Below are 14,544 nucleotides of genomic sequence, written 5' to 3' on the forward strand. Positions count from 1 at the left end.
AAAACAACTGTTATGTTAATTTAGAGTTGTAAATATGTTTTGCCAGCATAAATGAAGCTACCGCATGTCCTAAAGTTCATGCAGCAGCACCTAACCCAACCAGAGGGGGTGTGATTGTTTACCCCCTCCCTGATCAAATCACTAACCCATGCTCTCTGTGCCTTCGTCCTCTTCCTCATCAGTCAGCTCGGCTCGTGGCATCTTCCTGCATTGTTTGGTGTTGGAGAAACCATTGGCCTTATGGGGGTTCCCTCATTTAACCCGCTGTTTGCAGGTTCAGCCAGAGGCCGTAGGTTCAGGGGGATGGAGATGAGCAATTTTTCTCATTTTGTCCTCCTTTTCAGAAGAAAAAAAGCTTTTCTTGGTTTTCTGGTGGGGAACACAGCAGTGAAGGTGATCAGACGCCCACTGGATAGGTCAAACCAAGTGAGCCCCAAACTCTGGTAATCCCTTTAGAAAATCAGTCTATTTATTGGAAGGTTGTGGATCTGAGTAATGCAGCGGAAGAAAGGTCCAGATGATACACTCAAAGTATTTTCAGAAGAAGTAAAATGCAACCAGTCTGTGGTTCTTCAAATGAGTGATCTATCATAATAGAACGCTCACTCGGCTGGATTTTCTACGTCAGACTTTGTAGTTTTATCTTTCTTTGTGTTTCAGATAAGCAGCCCCACATCTAACATGTTTATGCTGGGCTGTTTGTGAGCTTTAAGGGTGGCAGGAATGTCCTCCTCTGTTTCTGCTTCAGGACAAGAGATAAAGGCTGATAAGATTAGTGTAGATTTACACAAGATTTTTGTCATGATAGGTAAATAAAACCTCCCACATCAAAAAATGCCAAACTGGAATGTGTCTTTTCAATAAAAGCCAAAAGCAATTTTTTTAATTTGGCTCTTCTTTTCCTCTTTACAATTTATTTTTTATCAACCTCTCTTAAGGTCTAATAATCAACTTGACAGCATTTTATTCAGATTGAGGTTGCCAGTTGTTGTTGTTGTTTTTTTTACAGATATGTTGTATGTGGTTTGTTCCAAACATGGCAGTCTTTCCGAGCATTGCATGGTCTAATTTTAAGTTCAGTTTTTGTACTTGTGAATCAGTCCGGTTGTAGAAATATAGACTTTTATTGGTTCACAAAGAAGCTCCTATAAGCATCCCCTGACTGATGAAAGAGCTAATCCTCTAAAGTCACTGCAGAGCACTTTTAAGAAATTATCATAATTCCTGATTTCAGGAAACTTTAAAATATTAACACTAACAGATGGTCTAGTAGTTAAAGCTTATGATGGGGGAATGCCTGGTTGATGCTTTATTAATATTTGAGGAAGAATATATATTTTTTGCCTTTTATAAAAAAAAAAAGCAAAAACTAAAACTGATATTATACATTACAGACTTTGTTCAGCTGAGATTCTAGTTATATTTTTCATGTCCTTTCTCTCCACCCCAAAACAGAGTCTGTATGTACTTCATGTACTTCAATCTCAGCAGATACCTTTGTACAGTAAACCCCAAAGGGCCTGGTAACCTTTGACCTAAAAAATTGTCTCTAGTTCTAACAAAATATCCATGTGGGAATAAAACAGCCCTGAATGTTCACTCTTATGTTTGTCCTCTTGCATAGCACTCCATGCTACTGTGGCTCAGCTGGCAACTATCAAAGTTGTTGGTTCGATTTCAGCTCTCTCCTGTCTCATTTTGTTGTGCTTTGGGAAGGACACTTAATCCAAACTACTAATTAGGGCTGAAATAATAATTGTGATTAATCGATTATTGAAATAATCGTCAAATCATTTATTAATCATTAACTAGAGCCTAGAGACTCTAAAACATGCCTTTAGCTGACAGAGCATCCCACTTACAGCAGTAATTATACCAAGATTGTAAAAACATACATACAATTTTTGCATTTAAAATAGATTTTTTGTCTGTCCGTATGCTCTATCGGGAACTCCTCAAGTGGAAAAGCCTGAGTTTCACCTGGTTTAATTTCATAAAGTCTTCTTTAAAAAATCTTTGGCTATCCCTCTCTTTGACATGCCTGATTGTCAGTGTTTACATCTTGTGTTATTTTTGCATTTGCAGCAGTGGAAAGCCAGAGCTCAACCTCCAGCTCTAGCTTGGACGACCTATTTGCCAGCCCACCCTCCCCACCTCCACCTCCGCGCACATACAAGCCCTGTTTTGTGTGTCAGGATAAGTCCTCGGGCTACCACTATGGAGTCAGCGCCTGTGAGGGCTGCAAGGTAAAGACACCAGACCATTCTGATAAAGGCTGTGATTTATTTCAACTAACCAGTCATCAAAGTCTTCAGTGAAAGTTAATTATATAAATGAATTACTGACTCCTGTATTTATGTTGAAAGGTCCCTCTTAAGCATAATATATTTCCAGTGGATTTGTTTAGAGCCTGCTCAGTCCTGTTAAAAGGCCTGGTCTATGTGATATTTCAATGTTAAAAACAAGGAAAATTATTTAAAGGGGTCATAGAATGCAAAACCCAGTTTATATTGTCATAGATGAATAACGATAATTCAGTGGGTGAAATCGATGTACAGAGAAGTTCAAACCCCATCGAACCTCGTTTCTCTGCAAATCTCACAATTCTAAACTTTTACCATAAAACGGGCGAATTCAAACAAAACACCGAATTGATGTCAATTCGGGGATGTTGCCTTATTTGGTTTTAGCTTGTACTTTTGTCACGCCCCGAAATTGACAAACAGACCAGCCCACTGGTTCACTGGCCCAAGAACATAAATGTTTAACCTACAGTTGGGTTTACTTCTACAAGAATTACAAAGCAGGCAGTTTCTCTATTGAAAATGAGCCAGAACCACAGGCGTAAATGAAGTGTTTCAGGTTGCATGGAGAAAGGGGAACATTTTCACAGTCTTCCCAAGGATCAGAAGACTTGACAGGGATGGATTATTTTTGTGTATCAGAGGATCCCTGCAAAGTTTTGGGTGGGGGGGCTGGGACTGGACCGAGCATTTGAACTGAGCTGTGAGCTCCAGGGCTGGTCCAGGAACCCCAGTGACCTTACCGTGCCATGAAGCACGGGGCCACTGGTGTCCAGGCTACCGTCACCGGGTCAGTTTTGGTCGCTCCATCCCGGAGATCACGGCTTGGTTCTGCTGCACTGTAGTTGATCAAAATCCCGGACGATTTTAAAATTCCCCCCAAACATTTTTTTAGGTATGAAAAGTAGGACATGTCTTGGAAAAAGAGGACGTCTGGTCACCCTACCATATCAATAATTTGATGTTTCAGTGAGCGAGTGCTTGTTGCTATGATGCGTCTTTGCTCAGCAGCTTTGCTCGTTGTAAACCAACCAATCAGAGCAAAGCTCATCTAAATATTCATGAGGATATCATAAAAGGAAGAAAACCTTTCATTTCATGCTATGGCTTTTAACCAGGCTGGAGTTAGGCCTAATAGAACAGCAAGTATGCCATTTTCCGCCCAACCAGTGTTACACACCCTATTCAGAGACCTTAAGGACCAGCAGCAAATACCCTATAAAATCATTCTATGACCCCTTTAAAACTTATTTCCAACATTTATTTTTTCAGGCGTTTAATAAAAAGTAAGAGAATCTTCATCCATTTAGAGAAACTCAAGGAAAAACATTGACCTAACTAAGGGCAAAACATCTTGCAGCGAATGATGAAACAACCGAAAGAAGGTTAAAAAGGCTGCTAAGAGGGCCTACAGAACCTTAAAGGAGCTTAATTAATTTACTGGCTATGAACAACTACGTCTTGCCGTTTTTTTTCAAAACCCCTTTGATGTCCCCTAAGGACATGAGGTAATATTTGTTTGTACTGATGAAACCAAGATTTTATTATTATCTGTACAAATCCAAAAGCAAACTGCACATCACCAAATAAAAGCACATCTGCTGTAAAGCAAGGTGGTGGGAGCATCATGCTTTGAAACTATAACAAAAACCCTGCTGTGTTAATGGTAGTGAACAGATTTTTTGATCCACTGTAAATAAAATATGTCTGGGGTCTTTCTGAGATGTCCTCTCTGTCTCTGCTGATGTCTCTGCAGGGTTTCTTTCGCCGCAGCGTGCAGAAAAACATGGTCTACACCTGTCATCGTGACAGAAACTGTATCATCAACAAGATCACCAGGAACCGCTGTCAGTACTGCCGCCTGCAGAAGTGCTTTGCTGTGGGAATGTCCAAAGAATGTGAGTGTTCATTTTAACTCTGATTCCTCAAGAAATTATTTATCTATCTTCATATAATGCAAAATATCTATGAGAACACAAAGCTATATAAGAAAAATTAAGATATAAAATGCAAGAGCTTGAAGGGCTCTAATGTTTAAGTTGATAACAAGGTATATATGGAATTAATATAAGGGGAATTAGAATAAGCTTTGACCTATCACCAAATATTTACATCTTACCTTATGAAATGTCTCATGTAATATTCAGCTTTTGTATTTTTTTTTTTAATATTCTGATTTTACCTCCTTCCCTAATATTTGTATGTTTGTGTTCATATTTTTCTAGAGCCAGTTGGTTCCAAATTTCTTTTCTTTTTCTGGTTCCAGTACTGTTTTTCCTCTGGGTTTTTTGGTTGAGGATGAGGTTGGAGGAGGATACATGAAGGCTACTACATAAAACGTGGATTTGTACAATTTTAAGGATAAGGCAGCTTCAAATAGGAAGCTGTTTAAACTATCCGAGGAATCTCCAATGTCCCAGGATCCATGTTGAAATGTGGTTGAACTTACTCCGGATTTGGCATAACTCTAAATGACCGGCTCAGTCCCTGAGCCCCATTTTACACCATGGACTCAAATGAAAATAAAAATGATCCATATCAACAACAAATCTTTAGGCCAGATTTGTTGTTGTTATTGGTGTGCAGTGGTTTTTAGGACAAATAAGGAAAACACAGAATAGCATCTTTACCTTAAAGATAGAGATAAAAGAATATAGAAATTAGACAAATAAATCAAAGAAAATAAAAGTTTCACTTTAATCTGATTTATAATGCTTAATATTTCAAGCTCTGTTGTAAAAGTCACAGAAATCCTAAACCATGCTTAAAATAAATGCATTTTTTTGTTTGTTTTTTGATCCTCAAATTACTTAAAACAACTCAAATGACATTAGTTTAGCTTTTCACCAACACTGATTGGTTTTTACATAATAATTAGGATTTTGAATATTTATGATTGGTATCAAACAGTATCAAATTTAAAAAAAAAAACTTTCAAAAAAGGGTTTTTAAATCATTGAATTGTGCAAAACCCCATAAAACATTGATTTGATCAATTACCAAGTATGATTTTTTTCCAGCGTTTTTAATTCTCATTACACTGTCACAAGTACAGAGCAATGAAATCCACTCTCTGCATTTAACCCCTCCCCTTTCGGATGCAGTGTGCCCGGGGAGCAGTGAGGGGTTAAGGGTTGTAAGTGGCAGTGGGTTTCGACTCACAACTTCAGGATTCTAAGCCCTATGCCCTAACCACTTGGCCACCACTCCTACATGTGTTTTTTTTTAAGTTGTAATTTTCTCGAAGCCAGAACTCACTCATGTTCTTCAGTCTGTTTCTCTGCATCCAGCCAAAGAAGTGGATCCTTTCAGCTTCTATCCCAAATACACTCTAACTGTGCAGGCTTATGTAATCTGAACAGTCCTCTGAGCAAAAAGCTAAGTATTTTCCTCTGAAACACTCTGCCTGGGTGAAAATGATCAAACATTCATCTGAGTGGCCTATTTGTCCCAGTGCATTCAGGGTAGGAACATGTCAGGGGAGCTTTTACCCTGGCTCCTCACATTTGAGACAGAATTCAGGCTCTCATGTGATTTTCTTTTGGTTGAGGGTATAAGAGCCGAATTTAGCTAAACATAATTATTCAGAACTGAAGATGGCTTCCTTTATATCTACAGTCTAGATTAAAAGTGTTAGTTCAGTTAGGGACGTTGGTGGGTCCGTAATAACATTCATTATTACGTTGAGATAGAGGCAACACATTGGTAATATTAAAATATTGTTTTTAAACCTTAACCCCTATGAATAACTCTCAGCTAGTGAAATGTGTTTGCCCTCTCAGAGATCTCTGTTTTTACTTCAGACACAGATGACCAGAGTTAATGCAGTTCAAGTTATTTTATTTATTAATGGACAAAAGTTACTGAAATCAAAATAACTAAGTATCACACTTGGCCAACAACCCCATCAAGCAGTTAAGATAAGCATAAAAATGTCTTTTAAGTCACTGTAAAAAAAAATTTTTTCGCTTTTTTTCTTTTTAAATGATTGAATTCCAGCCACAGTTCTAAAGAACTTTCAGTTTTAGTTGATTTTGGCAACAATCAGTGGACAAAAGCTGTATTGTTTTGCCTGAAGGAAGACAGTATTTCCCATGAGCACCGACCAGGTCGCCTGCAGTTGGTTGAACTTCATTTCTATTTCCAGTGGCTCTGTGAAAGATGAATACCGAGGAGGAAATTAATCTAATTGTATTAATGTCATACGACGATGTTGAAAATAAGAAACATTGGTTTTGTTCTGCCGTTCCCACCAAAAACCCCAGTGACTGTCCACCGCCTGCCCACAGGAGCAGACAAGTGCGGATTGAAGGAATTTTAAGATGAGCTTTGGATGCCAGTTGGCTTTAGTGGAGGTGTGGTTTAAAACTGATTAGCTGTGTCGCAGGTGGATGAAGGAGAGCAATCAGTTTCTTCAGTTGAACTTCTGCCTAGGGTCCATTTCCAAAACCTTACAAATAGCTTCAAACCCTTTCTGGACTGATAGGTGTCAGTAAATTTGGATTTCTTACTTCCAGCTTCATGTTCTAATATACAGCTAGTCTCTGTTAAGTTGATATCTGGATTCTACAAGGGTCTACAGTCATCAGCCCTGGGTGTTAACACATAATATGACAAAACTTTGGTTGATAGCTGAAATAAGTGTGACAAAAAAAGGAAATCCTAAACGAAAAAATAATAAAAAGGGGCAAATACGTCTTCACAAAAAGATATCCTAAGTAAGCTTCTGCAATGGTGAGCTGCTGCCTGGCACCCTACTGAAAGACCAAGATGCCATGCTATGCAGCGACCTAGATAAGAGGGAATGTGCTATTTGGTTTGAGCCACAGGACAATGCTGGAGGATCCACCCAGCTACAATTTCTCATTGTTACTCACCCACATTCAGACATTAACACATTACATAAATGCATCACACGTATCAGACGCTTGCATGTAATGTAACTGCTCCCAGGCCGCTTCAGTAAGCATGTGATACGATCACTGTGTGTTTACAAAATGAGTGCCTGATGTAGGGCAGGAGGAGGAGGAGCAGGAAGGAGGAAGGTAGAGGCCAAGCTGTTGCGTAATCCTGAGCTCCCTTGACATGTGCGTAGCAGCCTGAGCCAAGTCAGTGGGACGCACCAAAACGTGTTGACGCATTACCAAAATGATTATGAAAGGCTAACCTGCATATTGAACCTAGTTCACATGTAACCTAGACTAATGGATGACCCACACAGATACCTGGTTACTGCTTTCATCTGAACAGAAAATAGTTTAATAGGTCGGAGTGGGTCTATGGAGGGGAGGGAATACATATTACAAGAATTCAGAACTTCATTCTATTGTAACAAGTCACGAGGCTTGTTGCACTGCTGTCTCTGGAAATAATTTGGGAATGATTAATTTCTGAATAATTTGTGAATTCTCTTTTCCTCCCTAAAATGTGATGCGATTCATAATGACAAATGCCTATAGGCAATTGGTTTTTCTGCAACAAGGAATAACATGGTTTTATTTTGTTTTAAGGGCGGTCATCTAAATCTGAGGTTTCCAAACTTATTTTTTCTTCTTACCCATAAACAAAAGCACCAGAATGAACTCATGACCCAAACTATTGGTTGATTACACGAACATTTCTGCAAAATCAGGGCAGGTTGTAGAGATGCCAACGAACCTAACAGTGATGTTTTGGACTGTGGGAGGAAGCCAGAGTACCCGGAGAGAACCCACGCATGCACGAGGAGAACATACCACTTCCATGCAGAAACACCACAGGCCGGGAATCAAACCCAGAACCTTCTTGCTTCAAGGCAACATTGCTACCCACTGCATCACAGTGCAGCAAACAATATATCGGCATAAAATTCACAATTCATCCATTTTTTGTCACTAATTCCAATTTATTGCCTTGAAACCAATAAATAAAATTATGAAATAAAACTAGTCAAAATTGTGATGACTACAGATTTTCAGTAATTGATGCAATAAATTTCCACCCTTACTCTGAGCACTGTGACATAAATACATTTCACCATATTAGGTTTTATTTCTGTAGCAGATATTTAGACCCTATAGTACTTGTCATCAAAATAAACAGGAAAAAATGCTTGAAACGTATGGAATCAATCTGTTTGACATTAGAGTTTTATCTTTTGAATCTTATTAAGGAAATGAGTTAGATACATGTTTGCAAAGTCAGAACAAATATCTGAAACTATTTAAATGCCTTAATGTCGTTAACATATTTTTTACCTACTTCCTCCTTTTCCCCAGCGGTGAGAAACGACAGAAATAGAAGAAAGGGAAAGAAGGAAGCGGTAAAGATGACCATCATGGAGACGTACGAGCTGACAGCAGAGCTTGGACTGATCGTGGAGAAGATCTGCAGAGCTCATAGAGAGACCTTCCCTTCCCTCTGCCAGCTGGGAAAATACACCACTGTGAGTGTAAGCGGAAGACCTGACTGCTAAATTAATACTCTTCAGAGATAAAGACCTGTGCTCTTAAACTAAACCTAATCTAAACATGAATGACAAAATAACAACACATAGAAAAAAAGAAAACACAAAGCAGTGAAAATAATCAAGGATGAGAGTTGCTGACCTTGTAACATATAAGTAGTCTACAACAGAGCTTTTTAGGGGGGCTTATGGTGATGGGACGTCTGCTGTGATTTAAAACGATCGGTTTCTCGGGGGAATTTAAAGCTCCGCAGATCATATTGTTATTCAGGCAGATTCTAGTTTCTAAAAGGTCAGAGCGGAAAAGAAGAGTGGCTGAACAAATGCCTGTTCCTGTTACTTTCTGTTTGAATCACCATGTGTGAGTAAACACAACATTCAGCAGGTACAACATAAGTATGACTGAAGAAAAAAACAAAAAAAGGGAAAAATTTTGGATTAGTACTAATATTTTATTTTATTTATCCATAAACCTTCTATGTTTACTGAAAAGGATTTGATTCTGAGGTGAATCGGGTTCAGGGTTTTGTAAAGAGACTATGTGGTTAGCTGTTGCTGTGTGTTGGACAGCTCCAGCTAATGATGTCTGTGGGGGATGGTATTCGATCGTCTCTCACCTAAACAATGGTTTCACAAATGGAAACTCTGTTGTCCAGGCAGTGGAGCTAGTCACTCTGGTGGCACTGATTGGCTGTTCATTAATCCTCCTGTGGTGCTCATCAGACCGATTCCTTCTTCTGTCAGGAAACTGCTGATCCACGTCACGTCTGCAGATGAAACTGTCAGCTCAGTGAACTGGACGGATCGCAATTGTTTCTAAATGCTAGGAAATGTCTCCTGTTTGTTAACTAGAGTATTGAAGTCTTTAGAATAGACAATCAGGTAAACACAATCGAGTAGAAAAATAGGAATTGGTGTACAATTATTCATATATGACTGCATCAAGTCAGGGTGAGTATGTGGTGACAGTTGACAGTCGCTTGCATTGTGTTGACTCTGCAGCAATGACTCTAAAGCCTGGTTTATGCTCAGAAACCAGGTCATCTGTAAGTGTGTCGAAGTTAACACAGATATGCCCCCCCTTCCGCAGACACTCCAGTGCACCTCCCCAAAATTGTAGGTGACCGCAAAAGGTGCCACAGATAGCGTCACAGGGAGGAGAGAAAGGAGGTCTCTGATTGGTCAACTTTGCATCCGCTCTATAATATGCATATTTCCTGTTTGGTACCTAATGGGAGAAACTCTGGCTGTAATGCCGTCCACAATGCCTGGCACACCTTGGACACTATCCTAGACACCCTACGGGACGCTAGTTTATAGCTCTGTGCGATGGTCTGTTGGTTTACACCCGAAGCCAAAACACGCAGCGCCATAGCCAGTCTTTGGGGAACACTCACGGGTGAACTGTATCGTCCGGCATTGGATGAGGGGTTGTAGCTCGTCAAGCCAACACATGGACACCTACAATTCTAGCTAGTTTGTGATGCGTTGTGACATGGAATAACAGCGCCGACCACGCTTCAAAATTGGGCATAAATCAAAAATATCTGCGTCTTACCTGCGAAAAGCTCACTGTGACATACTCCTGTGGGAGTATACACACCCCTAAGACGTTTAAAGACCTTTATACTTTCAGTCATTCAGTGCAGTCTGAGATGATTGTTATATTATTAGCCAGTTTATGTCGGGTTTCAGATATGGAACACAACCACATAATCCACATAATGTAAAACACACCTGCAGAGCAGATGTGTGTGAGTTGGTGCTATATAAATAAAATGAATTTAGTTGAATTAGAGGGCTTCACATCTGATCCAGGTTTGCAGAGTAGATCTTAGTTTACTCAGTGACATTAAAAACAGGCTCACACATTCGGCCCTCCATCACCATGCCTGACAGTGGCTGATATGCTGTTTGTTTTTCTCTAAACATGATTGATGATGATGATTGGTCTGTTTCTTCTACAGAGAGCATTATTTCTAAGGGCTCAAGATACATTCAGATTCATTCAACCCTTAAAGCCCAATGCGTATTGCCTTTTAGATAGCAGAGATTTTCCTTATGCAATGCTTCAGGCCAAGGCATGTTTGCTTAATGTTTTACTAGTTGTCCTTTCCTAAATGCTATTTTGTTAACTGAGATCTGTGATGTCTGAGATGAAACTCCATTTGTTCTTTACTCATATTGTTGCACAATCTGACATTTGATTGAATTTGTTTAAAAGTCTGTTAGCAAGATTGATGTTGTTTAGATTGCATTTATCAAGCATCAAGACATAAACATATTAGAAAAGAATGTAAATGATCGGGGAGTGCTGGGGTAGTGGTTAGGGCATAGAGCAAGGAATCATGAGGTTCTGGGTTCGAGCCCCCACTCCTACTGACTGCAACTCTGGGTCTCTGAGCAAGACCCTTAACCCCACACTGCTCCCTGGGCGCCCCATGATGGCAGCCCACTGCTCCCCAAGGGGATGGGTTAAATGCAGAGTTAAATTGATCCAATGTGAGATCAGTAAAGTTCAATTATTATTATTATTATTAATTTAGAAAAGAATAGCTGTTACCTTTAGGGCATCTCCCAGGCTAAAAGCTCTGTTGACATATTAATGCTTGGTATCAGGGATTACTGCCATGTTAAAAGGACTTGATGCATTTGACTGTTCACTGTTGCTTCCTATATGTTCAGGAGGAGGAATTTCTGCAAAGGCGATGGCCCAATGCAATTTTCTGGGTTTACTAAGCAACTTTACCACTTTTTTATCAATAAACCTTTTTACCAATTGACATGATAAACATAAATGCTATAGTTTAACTTTGAGCAATTTTTCTATTTCTATCTTTTTCCTTTAAGTCTGCCAATAATTGTTCAATTCTTTTTCTAGTGTTCTTAAATTGTCTTTTATTTTTGTATCATCAAGACCAGGAAATCCTCTGAAAGCAGCAACGTTGCACCTTATTTATTTTGCATAGCTTTTTTTTTTTTTTTTTTACAACTGATTAATCTGACCTGGAAATATCTGAATTGTGGTTTTCTAGTTCCAGAAATAAAACTATCAAACAGTGCCACACATGTAAACATGTCAACACATACTCTGATCAGTTTACTATTTGATTATACTTTATTTAGTCGAGATGGGATTTTACACTTGGATTGGATTTTGTATTGATCATAGGACGACAGCAAACAGGTGGATGTAACAGATCCGGTCCATATGCCTCATACAAGGAAGGGAAAGCATCTGTGTAATAATGACTTCCTGTTTACTAATTATAGGGGTGTTTATTCTAGATTGCCTTTTTTCCAAAATAGTATATGATTATATAACTAATGAGTCACAGAGGGATCAATGCTTAGGAATAACCTTAAGATTAGTAAGTGGGATGCTAATAAACGTACACCTCACACTCATGTTGAAAATGTAAAAAACGGGAATGCTTTTAAAGATGTCTTCTAGTTCATGTTTCTTGGCAGATTGTGAACTAATGATACAAGAAGGAAGACATTCACCCTGCTATAGTAAACACTTTGTGCGTTTAGCTCAAACTGTCACACACACCTATCAGTAATAGAAACACATGATAGCTTACTGTATTGTCCTCTTGGTTACAGGACATATTCTTGTCTGTCCTGGAGCAGAATTATTAACCATCTACGTTTTCGTTTGTTGATTTCAGAAAATAACTAGAATACTGGATGGCTGAGAGGAATAAATCCCAATTTTATCTCTTAAATTACTTGGAATTACTTTTATTTGTGGGAAATGTTCAACAAACTTCAATTTTAGAGACAAAAAGAAATGTCAGCGTGCACTTATAATACATATTGTTATTTCTTATTCATTTTTATTGATATTTGTTTAAACACAAGTTCAGGTAACTGTTCTGCTCACCTTTGCAGATACAGATATAGCATAATGAACATTATACTGTACAGGGCACCTCAGTTTTAGTTTAAAGGGTTTTAAGAAATAAGCCATGACTAATGATTCCCACCTGCCCATAAAAGAAGGTGACAAACGTGTGTTGTCCTAAATTTATATTTTCCCTTCACACAGTCCCAAACTAAAGTCTAAGCACTCTAAACTTGCTGTAGGTTTTGAAGTTTTGACTTTAGCTGCTCCAATCAAACTTGTAGTTTTTTTCCCTCTTGTTTTTTCACAACTATATTAGAAATATATATACGATATATACAGATACATTATATATTTCCTCTGCACTGACAATTGGTAATAAATACATTTTAATGTTTTTAGGAAAACCGGCAGAAATCGTTCACTGTAGAGTTTCTTCAACAGCTTGACATGTTTCACAGATTACAAAAACAGAGTCTGTTGAGTTTTTGTGTCACATCCATTTTATATGATTGGTGCTAACCTGTTGATGCTGACCATGGATCATCTTTTGAAATCCAGCTGTACCAGCCCTCTACCAGACTAATCTGCCATGTATAAGTCGAATCAGTCTGGTTGGCCAGGCTGATTTGAATTTGGGTTTTTTTTTTTTATTATTATTATGCTATCAGTCTAAATAAGGGGGCTACATGGATTGTTTTGTATTCTAAGTAATATTTACATGAAATGCTGCAGAGAAGCTTAAAATATATCAGAGTCAGTGTCACAAACAGAAATCATGTTGAGATAAAGACCGTTTACATCGTTTTTCTTTCCTTGTCTGTCCAGAATTCTAGTTCAGACCATCGGATTCAGCTGGACCTCGGCCTGTGGGACAAATTCAGCGAGCTCGCCACTAAGTGCATCATCAAGGTGGTGGAGTTTGCCAAGAGAGTGCCGGGCTTCACAGGCCTAACAATCGCTGATCAGATCACTCTGCTCAAAGCCGCCTGCCTTGACATCCTGGTAACCAAATTACTTCTGTTTTTGTAGTTTTTCCCTAAATTTCACTCCAGGTATTTTTGGCAGAAATGGTGGCCCTGCTCGTTCTGGCTGAGAAACTGGTCTATATATATATATGCAATATTTAAAGGAGGCCTAGATGCATATATGCATTTATGTACTTTCAAATCAAGCATTTATCTTCAGTGTCCTTTTTGAGCATTTGAATAATTTGTCCAGACTGATCCCTGACACTGAGCCTGGTAAAAAGGAGTTTTTCCTTCCCACTGATGTAATACATGCTTGGTCTGAGGGATTGCTGAAGAGACAAGAGAAAAATGCAATCATAAATTGTTGCCTCAAGCTCATACAGGAATTGTCTTGCAAGTCAATGACTTAATGCAATAAGCTAATTTTCCTTGATAGAAACTTTTAACCAATCTGACTGAATTTTCTCTGTAAAGTGCCTTGGAATGACATGTCGTTTTATAAATAATCTAAATTAAATTGAGATTAAATAGATCAGCAGACATACTGAACAAAATCCAGAATCCATTAACTTCAATATCAGCAAAAACGTTTTCTCAGCATTAGGTCAACATTTATTTTGTATTTCAAGCTCTTCTCATGTCTTATCCCTTGGTATCAAATACCTTTTTTCACACTGGATCTAGAACCTTTTCACTTTCTTTTCATGCCTCCACTGGACATCCCTGACTTGCTTGGCTCCATTGCATCTTTGTTTAGGCATATACAATATCATATCTCCGTCACTTTCTTTTGTTATAGCAAACATACGCAAAGGGCATTGTTTACTAACAAATACAAGTGAAGTGTGATACACAGAAATAAAAAAAATAACCCAACATGTGATAATATCTTTTTATCTAACCAAAGTGAGCTATTTGTATGGAAATACATAGTACCCGGTACTTGAATAATCCCCTTTAAAGGAATAGTACACC

The 14,544-nt window shown here is 38.6% G+C and overlaps 1 protein-coding gene across 3 annotated transcripts in view; it reads left to right on the plus strand.

The window, feature by feature from the left end:
- Window positions 1–14,544, plus strand: part of LOC107101756 (retinoic acid receptor beta-like) — a 22,954-nt gene that overhangs the window by 2,859 nt on the left and 5,551 nt on the right. For 2 of the 3 annotated variants that reach the window (XM_015400796.1, XM_015400795.1), the window contains 4 exons: window positions 2,086–2,246; window positions 4,060–4,201; window positions 8,561–8,733; window positions 13,427–13,603. In XM_015400796.1, the coding sequence (XP_015256282.1) occupies window positions 2,086–2,246; window positions 4,060–4,201; window positions 8,561–8,733; window positions 13,427–13,603 (653 nt within the window). The remainder of the gene's footprint in view (window positions 1–2,085; window positions 2,247–4,059; window positions 4,202–8,560; window positions 8,734–13,426; window positions 13,604–14,544) is intronic. The other variant, XM_015400798.1, reaches the window with a different exon arrangement.

Source organism: Cyprinodon variegatus, unplaced genomic scaffold, assembly GCF_000732505.1.
Source record: "Cyprinodon variegatus isolate N-32 unplaced genomic scaffold, C_variegatus-1.0 Scaffold1148, whole genome shotgun sequence".
Classification (NCBI taxonomy): domain Eukaryota; kingdom Metazoa; phylum Chordata; class Actinopteri; order Cyprinodontiformes; family Cyprinodontidae; genus Cyprinodon; species Cyprinodon variegatus.